The sequence below is a fragment of the Acomys minous genome (assembly GCF_964271855.1).
Source record: "Acomys minous genome assembly, chromosome: 6".
NCBI classification, from domain to species: Eukaryota; Metazoa; Chordata; class Mammalia; order Rodentia; family Muridae; genus Acomys; species Acomys minous.
Genome location: NC_140487.1, coordinates 5,851,255 through 5,870,809, shown reverse-complemented (window position 1 = coordinate 5,870,809; position 19,555 = coordinate 5,851,255). Strand labels below are relative to the sequence as shown.

The following is a 19,555-nucleotide window of genomic DNA, read 5'->3' as shown; positions in this document are numbered from 1 at the left end:
CCCCAAATCCATACTTCCAGCATGGAATTTTCTTTTTATTTCAAGATGTAGCCAGTCATCTTTCTTATGCCTAAAGTATGGTGTTCTTGGACATCTAGAACTCAGCATACCTATAGCAATGATGCCATTATCTATTCTCCCTTTGTTTGTAGGACTAGAACATTCCATGCCATTCCCAATCCCTCTGTCACACATACAACTCTACCCAGGTTTCTTTTATCATTTTGTTGAAGACAATTTTTAAATGAATTATTTATATGCAATAAAATGCAATTTGGAGTGTTTAGTTTAATAACTATCAACAGTCACACCCATTTATCAGAAATCTAAGACGGAAAGTATTGCCACCACCTGTAACTTTGGTTTTATGTAAATGAAATTATAAGCACATACTCTACTGTTTGTCTCATCATTTCATCTAGCATATTTTTTTATTTATCAATACTTTGTTTCTTTTATTGCTGCAGTTTCCCATTTTATGGTTCTATCACAATCTGTTTATCAATTTATTTCTTAATGTACTTTGGGTTGTTTCCAGACTATTACAAATTTCTATTAAAAAACTTTTTTGTGGCATAGACACACAATATGTTCCATTACATCACACCATATGATATGTGTATGTGTCTAGCTTAAATGGAATGACACATGGGTGATAAACTATCTAACAAGAATCCTAGTGCCCCAAACAATATAGGCTACGGTGCCTGCACCTGGTTGCGTTCCAGAGCTTGAAGGTAAGACCCTTTTGATTGAGACGCCATATACACCAGACACAGGACTTGAAGGAGTCAAGCCGGAACTTACCTGGAAGCCTCTCCCCTGAGGACTAGCTCTGATAGGACGGGGAGGTGTTGTGCAAGCTTCCAAGAGAGAAAAGCAAGCAGTAGACCTGCTCGGCTGTAGAGTCCACAAACTACAACAATGGCTGGTCCAGCAATGTATTCCCAGTGAGGCAACAGTCCACTTTTATATGAGGGATAACCAGCAGCTGTCTAATTACACTAAAGGCCTGCTCAATAAGAGGGGATACATGTGTGTCACTATAAAACTAGCCAACTACCCACGGCTGGAAGGCACATTAACTTCAGACTTTTTGAAGACCTTACTATTGCCATTTTCCAGAAGCAATATAATTTCTAACTGTATTATAAATATTTATCCTTATCCTCACTAATAGCTATAGCTGACCTCTCATCAAAAAAGCTTTTTTTCAGTGGATAGAGATTATATTGGAGACCCACAGTTAGTCAAAAGCAGAGAATAAGTGACCAATCAACCATCCTTTAGTCATAACATCTACAGTGTAACTCTTACACCTAAGGCTCAAGAAAAATTGTGGAAGACAAAAGAATTTTATGAGCCATGGAAACAGTTGTCTGCTGCTAAATACTGTCTTCTAGACATGAATGGAAAGCTGTCCTCATGAAGCAACAATAAACTGGCTGCCTAAACAAGTCCTGTATAGTGATAGCACCAGTTGCCATGCCAACAAGCATGCCTAAACAAATCCTGCATAGTGATATACCAGTTGCCATGCCAACAAGCATGCCTAAACAAGTCCTGCATAGTGATATACCAGTTGCCATGCCAACAAGCATGCCTAAACAAGTCCTGCATAGTGATATACCAGTTGCCATGCCAACAAGCATGCCTAAACAAATCCTGCATAGTGATAGCACCAGTTACCATGCCAACAAGTATGAGAGGAAGTTCAGCAAGGCCCACCACTAGAGGAAGAGTGACAGGGAACCAATGACTGCGGAGAGAAGGAGAATCGGTTTTCTCCAGGAACAAGCTCCCTGATAGGTTAATTCAATGCCAAATATTCAGCCATAAACATGTGCACATAAAAGCCACACTAAGTGAACTCAGTAGGATGTAAAGTAAATAAATAACTTAATACAATATTTAAAATTCCTTTTATCAAATGTTTTCTTTTTCTTATGAGTGGCATTTACTTTATATTCTAGAATCATTCTTCTTTCCTTTTGTTATAGCTTTGGTCATTTGTGTCTTCTGAAACTTCATGAATTAGAGTTTGTCGAGCTCACTAGCCTTCATACTTTTTTGTTCTCTCAGTGTTTGCAGATCAGATTGCAGTGTTCCCTCTTATATTTATCCCCTCTACCTAGTGTCATCTCCCTTTTGTCTTATCTACCTAGATATTTTTATTTTCAATTTTACTGATAGCAGGGCTTTACCCTTGCCTGCCTTCCCTCCTTCTTCCTGGCTTAAGTAGGTTTCAATCATCCATCAAGTCCCAGCTTCAGATGCCCTATCACATGGACAGCCTCCCAACAGCAATTTCCAGCTCAATGCCCTTCCTCCTGCAAGCAGCACTGATGCTATACCGTGTGGTACCTTTCTCCTCCACTCCGCTATGCTTTTTTAAGGAATAAGAGCCACACCCCATTTATGGGTGTGGCATTACTTTTTTGTCAATCAGCTTATTTCCTGGGTGAGTCTCAAAAGGCCTAGGAATAATAGTCAACACGGCTCACCCCGCACTTGGTCAAGAAGTCTCACTTCCCCCACCCCCACCCAAGATTTTCTACCTATGGTGTGCCATGATCAAACATAGCTTTGTTTCTCCAACAGGAACATCCAAAAAGCTAGAACCTTGTGCCTGCTTCCTTTTTCTTTTGTGTTTTCATTTTACCAGTGGAAATAAACACAAGAAAGAGAAAACACACATGCGCTCCTGAGACATGCTTAGAGAACTCCATAGATCCGTGGCATACCTACCTGCCACACCAGCCCACTGCCCAAATGCCACGATCCGAGACCCTCTGTGGTCCACCATTTTCTCATAATCAATAAGTCGGATTTCCTGAAGAAAGGGAAAGAAGAAACAGCAGCGGCCAGGTAAACTCCACTCAATTTATTGAGGAATAAGCATATAAAGAAGCAAGAACTTTATGTTTTTCCCTCTTAGAAAATACACATCGACTTGCAGACCCATTGCCAGGAGGTGCACCATTAAATGCTTTGAAAATGCTTGGTCACAAGGCAGCTGTAATGAGAGCTAAAGAAATGAACTTTGTTTTAAACATTCCTTGATGTAAGGCAAGGAAATAACTTAGACAAAGGTTTCCTTTAGGGTACCATGTCGCCCAAACCTGCTCGTTCTGGTCACCAAAAAAACACATCTTTCCTAAGATGAATCCCTGTTGGTGAGCAAATCTCGGCTCATCCCTAGACCTCGCCAACCAGTCTTGTTGAACCATAACCTTTCTTGCATGGTCTTCCTGCGCATTACTCCTAATCTAAAATATCTTGTTCACTTTAAAAATGGTAAGAATATGCCCCTATGCTTTCCCTTTCCCTCTCTTCTCCATTTTATTCCCTCTTTCTCTCTCTTATCTTTACATTTCTTTTCTTCATCTTTGCCAAACATGATTTTTTCTCATTCTTCAAAGACCTCCCCTCTCTCATGAACACCCCATTAATGTATTCATAAATGCTATGTTATAATTATACAATATTTGTAGCAGTCATTTTATCCCTTTGGAGATCATAGGAGTTAACAGCCTGGGGTATACTGCTAAATCTAACACAGAGTGCTAGATTAGCATGTGGCATCCCCAGGACTGGGGGGGAAAACTATACAATTTAAAATCAAGTTTACAAATGTAAAAACATTTATTGCATCTCCAGTGTGAAATGACTTGTTAGAATGTTGCCCAATAGCCATCCTGCTGGGCCTATTTTTATTAATTTTCTAATGAGGACCAAAAGTTCATATATCAGAAAGTCTCAGAAGTTCTCCTTCAAAGAGTTTATTTGCTTCAGGTGAAGTGTTTTTGTGGCACGGTTTTCATTAATTGCTTTGAGGCTACTCTTCAGAAGCAAATTAACCACTACCCAGGACAAGTGGTTCTGAAATTAATAGGGACATAGCCCATCGCCCATATAAACCCATTCCCTTCATTGCCAGTGCTGTTAGTCAGTGCTATCTTCTGTTCTATTCTCAGATGCGACATCAAATGTTCTGACATCCTTACTCCAGGCCATGGGCTTCAGCTGTGCTCTGTACCTCTGCTCACCCCCCACACTCATCCAATCACCTGACTGTAGACATCGCCTGGCCTCTAACCATGACCAAATGCCTGCCAGGAAGGGCTGTTCTCATAGGCTACCATGTCTAACGTACCATCAGCCTTCCTAACGGCTATCAACACGTAGGTATCTGACAAGGTAAAAACTTCAGCTCCCAACATTCCCTGCCAAGCCTGTTCTCACAGGAACATGTTTTCAGTCTATGGTGACCCTTCTCAGTGGCTCAAGCCCCTGCCCTAAGTTCTGACTTCTCTCCTCAGATTCCACCTTCCTGTCCTCAGGGCACTTTGTAGGTTCACCTCTGTATTGCATCTAGGATCAACCAGTTGTCACAGCATCTGCACTACCATCCAGTAGCCAGCCAGCTGCATCTGTGGCCTAGAGTCTGGAAAACCCTGGACTGCTTCTTCTGATTGGTTTTGCTGTCTTCCTCCCACCTCCAACCGTCAGCCGCACAGCAGGCAGATTGAGCACTTCAGCACAGGGCCCACTCTACATTCCTGCCCACAAAAACCTTGGGTCTTTCTTTACATGCCTGTCTACTTGAAAGACTGTTTACCATCAGATATGGCTTGGTCTGTGTCTCCTTTAAATGTCTTCTCAGATGCTTCCTTTGGGATGAAGCCCTATCCTCAGTTGCATTGTCCTCTCCTGGGGTCCATGCTCCTTTCTCCTTTGGTACTATCTGGATCTCTGTTAGCCACATTGCCTGGTGACGTAGGCTGCTTTACTTGCTTACCCTGTCTCTTCCCAGTGAATATGGCACCAGGGATATAAGGGAAGTTGCTATTCTGTGTTTTCATTGCACTGAACTGTGTCTCATTGTAGGCACTCAATACAGATTCCATTCAGTAGGCATTATTCCCCCTTTTAAGTGGCTGCTAATTTTTTCACAGTACCTAAACTTCAAGACATACTTTGTCACTCAGGCATAGTAATGAATGTAGAAGCATTTCCAGTCTCATTCTGCTGCCATTAGAGCTGTGCATGATCTCTGAGGCTACTTCCAGCTCTGCAGTCCTATGTGGTGGTACCTACATACTTGACTTTATAAATTAGTTACTTTTTGAGGAGGAACCACGCTTATGCTTCTACTTCAGAATACATAAAAGAATGAGATGCATTGTTTCTTCAAACTCCAGACCTGCACGGAAGAGGACAGCTCTTCATCGGGCACCCTGCATGGACCACCTCTCCCCCTGAGTGACAGGACGCACTGCTTGCTGCCACATTAATACTCATGAATATTGGTCACAATTACCTGTTTCAGAACCTCATCCAACAAGCTCATATTGGCTTCCTGAGCTTTTATTGTGTGGGAGAAGAAGGCATAAGTCTTCTTGGACATCAGTTTTTCCTCTGGAGGCCTTTTCACTCCCAAAATTAGACAGGCTTCTGTGATGTCCTCCTGAAGAATGCCACCAGCCCTGACGTACTCCTGGGGATGTTTCAGACCAAAGGTCATTTCCCTACATTGTAGTATTCATGCTTTCCCCAACAAAAATACAAACAAGCTTGAGAAGGATGGAGTTTCATGAATTAAAGGAAATAACAGTATAGCTACTTCTAATGTTTATGTTTCATCAATAAAAGTAAACCTATCTGGCTTGACATTTATAGGAAAAAGATTTGAAAAATCCACTAATCACTCATACTTAACAGATTATACTTTGATCACAAATGAAGGCAGGAGGAGCAGATGTTCAAGGTCATCACTGGCTACCTACCAAGTTCCAGGTTAGTCTGAACCAAAGGAGCCCTTTCTAAAAAACAAAAAACAGAAAACAAAAACAAAAAAAACAAGGCAAACAATTTGTGAACATTTTTCCTGTACCATAGCAAGTGGTTATTTGTTACTTATTTGTACTGAGAAATAGCATATATGTACAACACTTTCTTCATTTTGGGGTGTTCAGTTAACATCTATTACTGTTCTAATAATGAGATTTGTTCTAGAAACAACACAATGAAAGACAGGCAATGTGCTTCCATGAAGGAACTCATAGAAGATGTCAGGAGCACAGAAAGAGGTAGCACTCAAAAGAGCATTGCAGTCAGGAGAACCTGAGGAACAGTCTAGGCTAGAGGCCATTAGGACAGTGGCCAGATGAGATAGTTAAAGAAACAGAATATAAAGTTATTCAAAAAGTTGGGTGGCTTATGAGAGGTGCAGGTGGAGGCTACAACAGCATGGACAGGAGGGCTGAGGGCAGATGCACACAAGCACAGACATGAAAGTGAGTGTGTGGACGGAATACACAGTGTGAAAGGTGCCATCATGGCTAATGTGAGATCTACTGTTTTTAAATTATCTGTATTATTTATAGGCCTGGCTAGCAATCAATCAAGACACAGACACTTGTTATATTTTAAAATAGCCTTAGTTAACCTGGGTAGGGCAGATATCAATCCTCTAAACTACTTTTTATAGTAGGGCCTCAGGCATGGGATCCCTGTCTCAATCCCATGCTATCTGATTTTAATAACTTTTATCAAGCGACCTCCCATCCATAATCCCATATATTTGTTCATGTTCTTTGTCTGGGCCAGATTCTCCATCCACACTGGCCATGTGTGTCTCTTCCATCTAACCCATGGCAGCCTTCCTCTCTTCCCTTTAGGACATCAGACCATCCCCCAACAGAGATCTACCAGATAACAAATCACAGCAACGCTAACTGACTATTAGGGATACCCTTTTGCACTTTTTGATCGACTCTTTGAATGAGTTGCCTCACCTACTTCCCATGAGATGGACCTATCCCAGCTTTATCACTGGGACACCTGAAGGGAACAAGATAACCTAGTTAGCACATAGGAGTGAGAGCTGAGCATAGAAGATTTTAAATAAAGGGATGGCGTGACCTGAGGAGAATTATAAGAGCATACACAGTAAAAGGAAGATGCACTAGTTTGGAATCTACTTCAGACAAAGTTTAGGTGGGTAGGAGAAACTGGTAATATACAAATAATACTTTTTCTATCTGGTTTCTTTAAAACATTTTTCTTTTATATTAGTCTCGTTATATATAAGCCATGACAAATTCATACAATGCAGTGATTAGCACACAGCCATTAATAGAATAAAATATGGTGCAATGCCAGAGATACAGTGTTGACTAAATGAGATGTGTTTATATATAAATAATAAATAACATTTTTATACACTCATACCCATTTATATACTGACACAGAATAATATACATGACATATGGCCTTCTGCGCATGAACAAGAATGAACTGAGAACACACACACACAAAGACACAGATGCTTATTTTTGCCAAAGAAACAGAAACCAAAGACAGTTATGAGGTGGGTGAGAACGGAATGTAGGAGATCAGGGTGAAGGTGAGACTGAATAAAATGTATAAATATCACACATACTTGAAAAATTCAATACAAAGAAATTTAAAAGCAGACATTACAATTATGTGTCTCTATATCACATTGATAACATAATCACAGAAAAAATAAAAAATTCTGAATAAACTTTGTGAAAATAAAGGCAAAGGAAAAATACTTGGAAGTAACATTGTTCTTTGTGTAATGGGATAATTGCAATAGTGGTGTTATAGTTCTGAAACTACTTTTTAAACCTTAAAAACACCTCCCAGTTTTAATTTTAATTTGGAATATTATTAGTTCATGATAAAATTCTGTGTGTGTGTGTGTGTGTGTGTGTGTGTGCGTGCACGCAAGTGCACTTGGGCTTCTAAACTCTGTCCCCTAAAAGAACCTAAGAGCAATAATACTTTAGTAAAACTTCCAGACACCAGATCCTGACTTCTACATAATAATAACGATGATGGTGATGATGATGATGATAATAATAATAATCAAAGTTTCTTAATGAAATAGTATTCCAGGTGCAAGGCAGGGAAAGTGCAATGTGAGGCTGGGACAATGTGCAATGTGCTGTTCTAAGCAAAGAGACAGTTCAAAGAAGTGAACTGGGTATTCGAGAAACACTTGTGCCTCCTTGAAGGGACCCTAGTCAAATTTGAGATAATTAGAAGATTTTAAATGGTTGAACGAAAAGGTCCAAACCAGCAAATAATAATGAAAAAGAAAAAGAGAAGTAAGAGAGCTAGAGAGTGCCACAGGGCTCGCTTGTAAGCCTCCGTGTAAACCTCATTCAGACGAGGATTCCCAACGGACGCTAACACACAGCCTGTGGAAAGGCCAAAGGCCAAAACCTTCACAGATCCCAAAATGCTGTGCCTCTGATTACACAGTGATGACAAAGGATGGGAAAGATTTCTACACTGGAGAGATCTTCTGGGAACCACCTAAGCAAGTGATCATGCATTGCTGATGGTCCGGTGACTTGGTGCCTTGAACCTTTGCATTACACTATGAGAAGAGCATATGTAGCTGATATTTATGCCCCAAACGTCTAGCTTAAGCCTAAGCCTGCGACTAGTCCTGCTCAGAATCTTTAAAAAAGAATCAATGACATTTTTTTAAAAATTAGGCAACAGTGGAGCTGCTCCAGATCACAACTGAAGCTTAGGCCAGCCTCAACTGAGGCAAGTGGGGAACTTAAACACAGACCATGTGACAGGCAGGTTAGGCTGCCTAAGGTCTGCCATCCCAGCACTTGGGAGGGTAGAAGCAGAAAGGTCAAGAGTTCAAGGTCATTCAAGGCCACATAGAAAATTCAAAGACAACTTTGGCTACATGAGATCCTGTCTAAAACAAAGAAACAACAAAAACAGCACAGGTTATGGGGTGCTATTTCTTTTCTTTTCTTTTCTTTTAATTAATCACATTTATTTATATTTCTTTTTTATATTTTAATTTGTTATATTTTTAAATATTAAATTATTCAGATTACAACTCAATTGTTATCCCCTCACGTGTATCTTCTCATTCCTCCCTCCCTCCCACTTTCACCCTACTCTGATCTACCCAATGGACAGGACATTCTCCACAGGTATGTGGAGAGCGGGGACTGACTCTGACATGAACTCTGGTACCCCATATTTGACTACTTTCTCTGGGTGGGGAGGCCTGATGGCATTCAAAGAAAGAATAAGTAGGCTACCAAGACGAGACTTGATAGCCTATGACCATATAGTGGGGGAAGAGGGCCGCCATCAGTCTTAGACCTAGGGGAGGAGTGCTATTTCTTACATGTGAAAATAATAGAGTGCTTGCATGAGAAACACCATCAGGCTGGGAGGTGGTGGCACATGCCTGTAATCCTAGCACCATTGTATTCACAGATATTTGAAAAGTTGAAAGTAGTCACCTTGTCGTGAATGGCCCGTCTATTGGAAGGCTGTATCAAGACCTTGTATCCCAGTTTGGTGATGCCCTTGATGTGCTTGGGAGCCAGGGGTGCCCTGCGCTCCCAGGCGTTTACATCCTCCCTCCGCAGCGCCATCACAGGCTTCTGGTGGAGCCCCCTGGAGAGGCACGCTTTCAGCCTGGCCAGTCTTGGCCTCTGCACTCTCAGCATCTTCAAATCGGGTAGCTGTAAAAGGAAGGTTCAACAGGAGCACAGAAAAGGGTGCAGGGCTCATGGATCAGTTCCGGTCTCCTTAGAAATCTGTTGCAAAACAGAACCAACCCAGCTGACAGACAAGAGCAGGACAAATCTCTTAATGGTAAATGTGTCTTTAAGAAAGCAAACTAAAGTCTCCAAACTTGGGTCAACATCACTTCTTAAATATTAAACACATTTTCAAAAGCTTAAACATGTTAATCTATTATACAAAGAGATAACAAATACTAGTATTTACAAACTGGTCTATTTTGGTAGCATAAAGCTTGAAATTCCTATAATTGTATTCTGGAGTCTTCAAAGAATGCCCTGCGGTTTCTCCATATACTTACTAAACAGGAGTCACTCAGTGTGCTCTGCCCCCTGGTGGCCGCAAGGGTTTTTGTTTTTTGAAACTGTCCACAAAGGGTTGTATCAGCAGAAACAAAAGGAAAGAATGTATAAACTTAACACCACATGAATGGAGCTTGGTGGAGCGTGCCTGTAATCCCAGAACTCTGGAGGCTGAAGCAAAGGGTTTGTCAACATGAGATCAAAGCCAAAGCCAGCCAGGACTACAGAACCAGGCCCTGTCTCTAAAACAAACAAACAAACAAACCAAAATAAAAACAAACAAGCAAGAACAAAAAACCAAACAACAAAAACCTCATGATCATTCTTCTAGACTTCACTGTTACTGAATTTAACAAAACTACTGTTTCTTCAACTGCTGTGAGTTAATAAAAACCAGCCAATTAATCACACAGACTCTTTGACCACAGTAGTGGGTCTTGAGAAGGATGGCCCTACATGACAGTACTCTGACTTCTGTGTCCCAGATCTGTGAGGCTCCTCTCCATAGGCAGACCTCTGCCCTTTCTACGGAAGCCCAGCAGGTCCCAGCCAGCTCTCTCGCTGCTATTCCACTCATTTACCCAGGCAGAACAAATGTATTTACAAAGTAAATGTTCTGTATCCTACCTATACAAATTAGTTTTATATAGGCTTTTCTACACAAACATCCAGGTCTAAAAGAATTTACTTCATCCTTTTTTAACTATTTATATACATCTTGAAGCAACATGTTGCTGATGACAATTTTCTAGATCATTCAGATGCTAACATTTTCTATGTTATGTTGGAAGCAAATTGTGGGGATTATATATTCTCCCCTCTCACCACCACCCCCCTCCAAAAAAAACCCCTATCCTTGATTTTATACTTCTAAAAATTTCCTACTCATTACAGAATAGTGCATAGTGGAACTTTATGAAAAGCATTTCTGTTTCTTTAGAATTCAAGCTCTAAGGAACACCATTCTGACAGATGGGAAAGTGATCAAACACCCACAAATACTTGCTGTCTGAAAACAGAGTACTTCACACCAGAAACAGAGGAGAAAGCAAGAAGGAAGACGTCCAGGAAGAAACAGCTACACATAACAGAGATCACACAGCGAGAGAGCAGTGCGGGCTTTGGCCAGGACAAGCTGTGTGATGGGAACAAGCGATAGAAACTGGTCCGGCAGCTAGGGACCCCAAAAGGAAACTTCTGAGCATGCTCTTGCTGGAGGCCAGGAATGCCAGAAGAGCCTCTACAGGAAGAGAGGACTGGGAGGAAGTACCTGACCAATCTGTGGGTGACCCAGCTGGACTGACCAGCTCCTTCCTTTTCCCTTGCCTCACCCACATTTCTGCCACAAGCCCTTTTAAAGCTCCCAGAGGAGCAGTAGAAACCACCCTGTTTCCTGGGCCTGCTCTTGCCTTTTAGAACTGCGCCCCTCAGCACGCTTAAGCTCTCACCTATGAATCTATGAACTCCTGTCTAAAACTCACCTCCTGTGGTATACGTCTCATTCTTTGAATTAAAAACACAAACAAACAAACAAGAGCCTGAAAGTCAATGGCTGGGAACAGCTTTCATGGCCAATACATTTTTTTGGGACCCTGTCTTCCCAAGCTAAGCTCTCTAAGAGTCAAGTGATCCTACAGGCAAAAATAAACCCAAGTGTTTAACATTTCAGTAAATGATTGCCAACACTACATGCATTTTTTTATTTATACAATTTTGTTCTTCAAAGAACTATGTTCAATTCAAGCCCAGTTCTATAACAATTAATATTCCCAACCAAAAGACCACTTGCAATGGCTCATGAACCTGAATATCTTTTTCTTAAATACCAATTCCAAAGACAGTGTTTCTTATGGACACGAACTCTCTCTCTCTCTCTCTCTCTCTCTCTCTCTCTCTCTCTCTCTCTCTCTCTCTCTCTCCATTTCTTGAATTTATAGGTAGCCATATATTTTGAGCTTCCCTTCTTGGCCTTAAATAAAGGTCCATGTGCATCCTCCTGTTACCTATTGCCCCTTCTTCCAGGCCCCATCCCAAGCTTGATATTACCCAAAGTCACCTTCCCAAACTCAGTGGCATCCTTTCCTTTTCTGCAGTCGGCGTGGGCTTGGAGTCAGCAGGAGACACATATCATGCAAAGTCACACAGTCTATGGCAGTGGTTCTCAACCTTCCTAGATGCCGTCATGCTGTGACCCTTTAATATAGTTCCTCATGTTGTGGTAACCCCCAACATTAAAATTATTTTCACTGCTACTTGATAACTGTAATTTTGCTACCACTGTGAATCATAACATAAATGTGTGTGCTTTCAGGTGTCTTGGGTGACCCCGTGGCAGGGTCATTCACTCTCGCAACACACAAAAAGGTGGAGACCCACAGACTGAGACTCATTGGTCTAAGGGAAGTAGGAGAAGACAAAGTCAGAGATTGAACCTTAGGAAGATACATTTACTTTTCGTAAGGAATTCTAAAATCATTAAATTCCTGAAATTTACATTTTAAAATAAATAAAACAAGTTACCATTGACTAAATGTTATAAGCCTAGCATATGTTGCACCCTTTACAGATACGAACTCATTTCATTCTTGCAAAACTCTTAAGTAGATGGGATCACTGTCCCTGTGTTAGGGATGAGGACTCGGACACTGGGGTCTGACCGGGTGGTTCAGTTTTGAGTGGAAGTAGAATTCCTAGGATAAAGTTCAAGCCTGTGGTTTTCTGTGCTTTGCCAAAGGCCAGTGATTGTGCTACACAGGGGGATTTGACACTCTGCTACTCTCGCCGGCTCTGGCGTCAAAAGAAATCTAGTGTCCACCGTCCACTTTAGTCCATTATCAATTCTCCCTTCTTGACGCCTGTCCCCTGCAGACTGCAAGTCTTCCCTGAGTCCCTGCCCAGGTAAGCTCTCGACCTCTGGGTGTTTAGGAACAAACAGGACTGAGATTGTAGGAGGTATTACCGGGCACTTATAAATTAGTGAACTTTGACACTTGGTCACAGGACAGAGCTTTCCGGTCACCTAAGGTCATTAAGAAATAGGAAATTGACTGAAGATAGAGCTCAAAGGAAGGGCACATGCCTAGCACGAGAGCAGGTTCCACCCCAGCACCATGAAAACAGGAGGAAATAAGTAAATCATCAGTTGAGCTTGCCGAAATGCACCAACACGAGGAGGCATTTACCCGCAGTGACGGTGAGAGCCCTGCTGGATTTCCTGCCCCAGGATTTTATCATCTTTGCAAAAATATTAGGAAGTAAATGTCATGTTTATTTTCTGGCAAAGTGGAATGATTTGGGCTTACCCGTTGACTCTGGTGCGATCAGCTGACATTATTGAGAGATGATAAGAGGGCAGTGTGTGTAGGGAGGATTGAGAACAGAAGAAGAAAGAGCAAGGAAAGACAAGGACAGGCCAACATACCAAATACACCAATGTAAGCTTAAAAGTATTGTCTGGGTCTCTGTGGGGAAAAAAATAGCTCAGCAGGATATTCCTACTCACACAGGATTCCTAGGGAATGTGGCACGCCTCTAACAGTCACCGTAGTGTCACAGTGAGCGGCATGGAGAAGTGCATGGTAGCAGGGCTCCGTGGCAGTAAGTCCCTATGTAACAGTGTCGGCAGCTGCTCTTTCTGGCTTCTCACACTTGCGCAGTGGGTAATTTGCCACATGAGCCACCTCCCCAGGCCTTTCATGGAGCTTTTAATTCCTCTATCAAACACCAAAAACCCCTTAAGTTCCTCCAACCCTCTGTGTAACATCTACCCAAGCAAAACACTCTGTCAACGTGAGACTCACTAGACCAACAAGCAAGCACAAAATATAAAGACCTAAGCACAGCTTCCCTTAACTTTGGCCGCTTCCACTGGAACATGAATAAGCTTAGGAATGTACATTCATTGTTGAAGAAATTAAGACCAAATGTTCCATGTCTGGTCTCCATACTCAGGCATGTCTTAGGGACGGTTTGTTTTAAATCTTTAAAACAACCCCAATCCCCATAATTCAGTGACTGGAACTACTAACCCACATGGAGGTTTTCGTTTTGTTTTTTTTTAATGCCAATTTGTTTGCAGCAAGCAGATATACACCTGGATTAAATCTCAAGAGACATACACCTGCGTTAAGCATTAAGGATTAACATAGACCTCAGATTAAGAAATAAGTTAATATATAAAATACAAATTATTTTAGTGTGTGTGTGTGTGTGTGTGTGTCTGCATATCAGCGTTAGTATAGCCACTGAGGCCAGAAGAGGACACCCAAGCCCTTGGAGCGCAGTTGCAGGTATTTCTGAGCTGCCTGATATGGGAGCTGGGTACCAAACTCCAGGTCTTTGCAAATACACAAGGACTTTTCATTTCTGGTCCATCTCCCCAGCCACACATATTAGTATTTTAAAATAAAGTACACAATGGCATATTTCGCTATACCATATCCTCTTAGTAAATGTAAACTAATTCAGTGGCCCCCTGGCTGCACTTCTTCACAGATTCCCCAGACCGTGGTGTTCCTGGGAATTTCAGAAGAGCTCCAGGGCTAACAAAGCGTCTAACAATGGCTTAGTCTCAGCTAAGCCAAATCCCTCCCAACTTAACGCTCGTTGGAACCAAGCCTGGACTGGGAAGGCACTGGCCCCAGATTTTCACTTCCTTTTCCCCAGTACATTTTTCAGATGCTTCCCTGTGGAACCTATTATAAAAGTCTTAGCAAAATGGTTAAAATCAAATAAATTTAAAACAAACAACCAAACAACAAAAAAATGAAGCAAAAAGCTGCCAGGACTGTGATGTTGAATCTTGTCAAGTTGCCTGGGTGTAGAATTCCCTGGGAGGCACACCTCTGGCACGTGTGTGCAAGGGTGTGCAAGGCAAATCCGGAGAAGCTCAACAGAGGAGAGCTCTTCCTGAATGTGGAGGTACCGTCCCACAGGCTGGGGGCCTTGAACTGAATAGAAAGGAAAAGGGGGAAACCTGTGCCCCAGCATTCATCTCTTTCTACATCTTGACTGAGGACCGCTTGTGATCAACAACCTCCTTCCCCACAGCCTCACACCTTCTCTCTGTGATGGGCTGCATCCCTTCTTATAACCTGAGCTGAGATACAGCTTTTTCCGTTCAAACTGCCTTTTTGTTTGTTTGTTTGTTTGTTTTTGTTTTTTGTTTTGTTTTGTTTTTTTGTCACAGCAACAAAGTAACCATATGGAGACTTAGAGGACATTTCTCTTAATGTTAATTTATCTGCTTTGGGAACATTGTCTCAATCCCTCAACTGCTGTCCAGCAATGATATAAAAACCTGAATCTCAAACTCAAAGCCAGGCCTTTAATCCTAGCACTTGGGAGCTAGAGGCAGCTAGAGGATCTTTGTGGGTTCGAGGCCAGCCTGGTCCTAAGTGAGCTTCAGGATGGCTGGAGCTACACGGTGAGAACCCACTCACATAAAACAAACAATCCGACAGGAAACTGGGCTCTCCTAGCTCACAGATTCAGACTCAGTGAAATGGAAAACAACCTTCTGTACTGCAGTGCAATCCAAAACGGGTCTCTGCTATACTCCTGCCTCCTTGCTGGATGTCTTAGTCCAGCATAGGAAAAGTGGTTTACTACTTTATGGATTCCAAGTGATTGGTGCATCAGAAAACCTCGACCATTTAAAAAAGAGAAAATGTATTGCACAATTAGATAACTAACATTAATGTACTAGGCATTTAAGACCAGAAGGGATTTTTACCATCTTTTTAGTAAAGAAATGGAAAATGTTTGAGGTGACATATTTATCTGGATTCAAACAATACATGACACATGCATGCCTCAAAACAGCACGTGATACCCATCAATATAGTTTTATAATTTTGTGAGTCAGGTAAAATTTTTAAATTACTTACTTTAAAATAACTAGAGAAATTAAATAGACATTATAAAAACCTATGCAGTAGAGCACCATGATAGATACATAAGAACTAGATTGCCAACTCACCTTCCCCAACCCAGTGCAGATACACACACACACACACACACACACACACACACACACACACATTTTCTGGCAAGACCTCACAGGCTATGGTGTAGTTGGAAGCTTGCTGTAAAAGAGACTACATCATTTGCTGTGGGCTTCTTCTCTTGCCCTTAGTTTCCACGTCCAGACTGTATATAATACAAAAGTTCCTCTAGCATGTCTTCTGACATAGACTCCAAGCCTGATAATCTGAGTCTGGGACCCCAGACCCACGTGGTAGAAGGAGAAAACTGACTCACACAAATTCTCTTCTGGTACACATAAAGGAGAGAGAGAGAGAGAGAGAGAGAGAGAGAGAGAGAGAGAGAGAGAGAGAGAATGTTTAAACATAAAATTAAAAAAAGAAAAAGAAAAAAATCCCTTTCAAAATATTATTTTATTTCGTTAAGCTCAGTAGAGAGCAAGCAGGCAGTGTGCACCACAAATGCATTGGCGCTACAGGATATAAATCAGCCTATGGAACTCCAGCTGAAGCACACTAAACAGATAATGCAAGCCCTGACACTCACCTAAGTCTTCAGCATTATATTATTAACCACACTAACCCAACGCCAAAGTTTCCAACAGGAGACCCATGCCAAGGAGTTCAGGCTCCTCTCCTTGAAATGGACCCAGCACCTGAACTTACTACAGGAGCCTGCTTCCCATCTTCCCTGTCTGGGCATCACCTACAGAAACCCAGCTTTCAAGGCTGCTGTGACCCTTCATGGAGCGGATGAGCTGACCCAGTTCCACAGGCTGCAGATAATAAAGGTGAAGAGAGGACAAAGGTTCCAGACCTCCAGTGTTAGCATAGCCACACCCCCAAGTTGAAGGCACTACCTGCCTCTGCTCTGGGCCACACTGTGATAAATTATGCTTCCCAGAGGTTGGGTGGTGGGCGAACATGTAAAATGCATTACCATTTTAACTCTTTATTTCAATAAAGTTTAAGACATGTTTTCATATTTTTAGCTTCTCTGAAATAGGGACGCATCTTAAATTTAAGACACTTTGGATTCACTGAATACAGTAATTGTGATAAGAAATACGATTTTCTAGATGATTGGGAAAAACGCCTCCGATAAATAAACTCCAACCTTTGTCTCCTTAAGTCACTTCACAGAATGACAACCAAATTCCACAGCCAGCCAGCTATGCAGCCCTAGGTCCACTCACCTTCACAGCCTGGAGGAGTGAATATCAAAATACACGCACACATGCATACACGTGCACACGAGCACACACACACACACACACGGGGGGGGCGGGACACGCACATGCACGCACATACACACACGAACACGCACACGCACGCACATACACACACACATGCACACACTAACACGCACACACACACAAACACACGAACACGCACACGCACGCACATACGCACCATGCCATCTGTGTTTTGTACAAAGAACTTGAAGGACCTCGTGCACATCACTTGTGTTTCAGTGCGTGATACAGAGCCTTATCACAGCTACACCTTGTCCACAGTCTCACAATTCACGGCCCAGACTATCCAAGAAACGTCCATCTCTACAGATTTAGGAATAAATTCATCTTCTGTTGCGCAGCTCACTTGCTCTCCATTCAAGCAGGCAGAGTCGGTAAGGAAGTGTGTCCACAGAGGCCCTCTCTAGAGCCCTTGGCCTCGCCTACACAGCCGCCCACACTGTCGAGAGTTTTGGAGACCAGAAACCCAACTTGCCCAACTTTCTCATGCCTATCTCATTTAGAGTACAGACAGACACAGCCAAGTGTCTATCTCAGACACAGAGGCCAGACCTAAACCTGCAGGTAGGACCTGGGAAATTTGGTGTCAAGAGTTCCACCAAGCAAAGGGGAAGGAGGCTGGGGTGGGGGAGGCGGGTTAGGAGTTCAGGGAGAATCTAGCTCCCTCCATCAACAGCCACCGGCAAAGACGCTTTCAGTCCAAGAGCAAATAAGTTATTCACTCTGCAACTTTAATTTCACCATCGACCCGTATTCCCCAGCCACAGCGCCACAATCACCAGCGCCCACCCGCCAAAAAGTGCATCGCCCCTCCCTCCCCCTTTCCTATTTAGAAGCTGAGGAGCTGAGCCCACAGCCCTTCCTCTCCCCTCCCCCCCAGCAAAGCTGGCCTGGGAGGAGGCCTAAAGCTTGCCTCCTCCCCAGTTCTGTCACAGCGGGGCCCTCGAGGTCGCCCCGCGGCTCGGCAGATCGATCTCCCGGCCAACAGCTGGAGTCCCGCGGTGGAGCTCGGAGCTCCTAGTGCATCCTGCAGGCAGAGGTCGCGCCTGCATCCACATCGCCCTCCCGGGTCCCTCCTCACCTTGTGGGTTCTGGATAGTCCCCAGCCGCCCAGAGCTCTTGAGTCTGGATCCTACAGCTGTGATTTTCTTGCAAAAATAATAATAATAGTTGGCTTGCGGGGCGGGGAACCAGGCGAAGGGGGAGGTGTTTGCTTAACTTTTAAGTACGTCACGAGTCTTCCTTCCTGCAGCCAATCAGCGGCAGCCTCAAAGGAACAACCTTCTCCTCCGCCAATCGGCGGCGCTGCCAGGTACTAGGCCATGCCCTGGCCCTGCTCTACCCTAAAGTTCATCTGCCTGAAAGATCTCTGACCCTGGAGCTTGCTTAGCTCATGGTACCAGGTCCTCCCTAGATAGTTATTGACCAGCTTTGTAACTGCTTGTGGCAGAAAGCCTGCGAGGGCAGAAAAAGCACGAAAGAAATGTCTGGATGTTATCTACTACGTAGATTTGCGTATCTCTTGGAAAAGGTTGCAAGCGCTTGTGTCATGTTTATTCTATGAAACACACTTCACAGAGCTCTTCACAACCGGTGACAAGACTAGAAAGCCCAGCCCAGCCCAGCCCGACGAGAGTTCTAGTGTTTTTAGAATGCTGACAGCTGATGATAACCTGAGAAACGCTATGTATAGCACACCACACTCAAGGAACAGAAGTTTGTGGATGTGTATATATAACAGGAGTCCAGGGTGGCTGAAAAGTGTGCTTCATAAAGACCAGCCTCAGCGATAGTGGAGCCTCGGGGTAAAGGCCAGAATGGCGCCATCGTTCCTGATTTCACAAATTTCTCCCCATTTAGACTTGTGAAGGCAAGCTTACGGCCATAAGCCTGAAGTGTTGGATAGTCTGAGTCAACTTAACACAAGCTAGAGTTATCAGACAGGAAGAAGTCTCAATCAGGAAAATGTTTCCATGAGACTGGGCTGTAGGCAAGGCTGTGAGGCATTTTCTTAGTTAGTGGTTCGTGGGGAGAGTTCCCTGTGTGTGGTGTTACCCTGGGCAAGTGGTCCTGGGTTCTACAAGAAAGACTGAGCAAGCCATGGAAAGCAAGCCAGCAAGCAGCATCCTCCACGGCCTCTGCATCAGCTCCTGCCTCCAGGTTCCAGCTCTTCTTGAGTTCCTGCCCTCATTGCTATTCATGATGGACTGTTAGATGAAATTATGAACAAAATAAACTCTTTTTTTCCTCCTCACATTGTTTTTGGCCGTGGTATTTCATCACAGAAATAGAAACCCTGACTAAGATAAACTGGCCAGAATAGTGGAGAATTGCTATGAGAGACCTGACCATGTGTTTTGGGGGGGATTGTGGAAATATTTTGCAACTTTGAACTAGAAAAGCCATTGAG

At 43.0% G+C, this 19,555-nt stretch overlaps 1 protein-coding gene across 2 annotated transcripts in view; it reads right to left on the bottom strand.

Annotated features, from left to right (window-relative positions):
* AASS (aminoadipate-semialdehyde synthase) overlaps positions 1–18,353 on the bottom strand; it is a 58,831-nt gene extending 40,478 nt beyond the window's left edge. Inside the window, exons 1-4 of one of the 2 annotated variants that reach the window (XM_084784368.1) lie at positions 18,227–18,353; positions 9,318–9,542; positions 5,324–5,500; positions 2,749–2,833 (exon numbers count right to left, since the gene is read on the bottom strand). In XM_084784368.1, the coding sequence (XP_084640494.1) occupies positions 2,749–2,833; positions 5,324–5,500; positions 9,318–9,527 (472 nt within the window). In that variant the 5' untranslated portion in view covers positions 9,528–9,542; positions 18,227–18,353. Of the gene's footprint in view, positions 1–2,748; positions 2,834–5,323; positions 5,501–9,317; positions 9,543–16,436; positions 16,658–18,226 lie in introns of those variants that run through there. The other variant, XM_084784369.1, reaches the window with a different exon arrangement.
* Between the last annotated feature and the right edge of the window lie 1,202 nt (positions 18,354–19,555).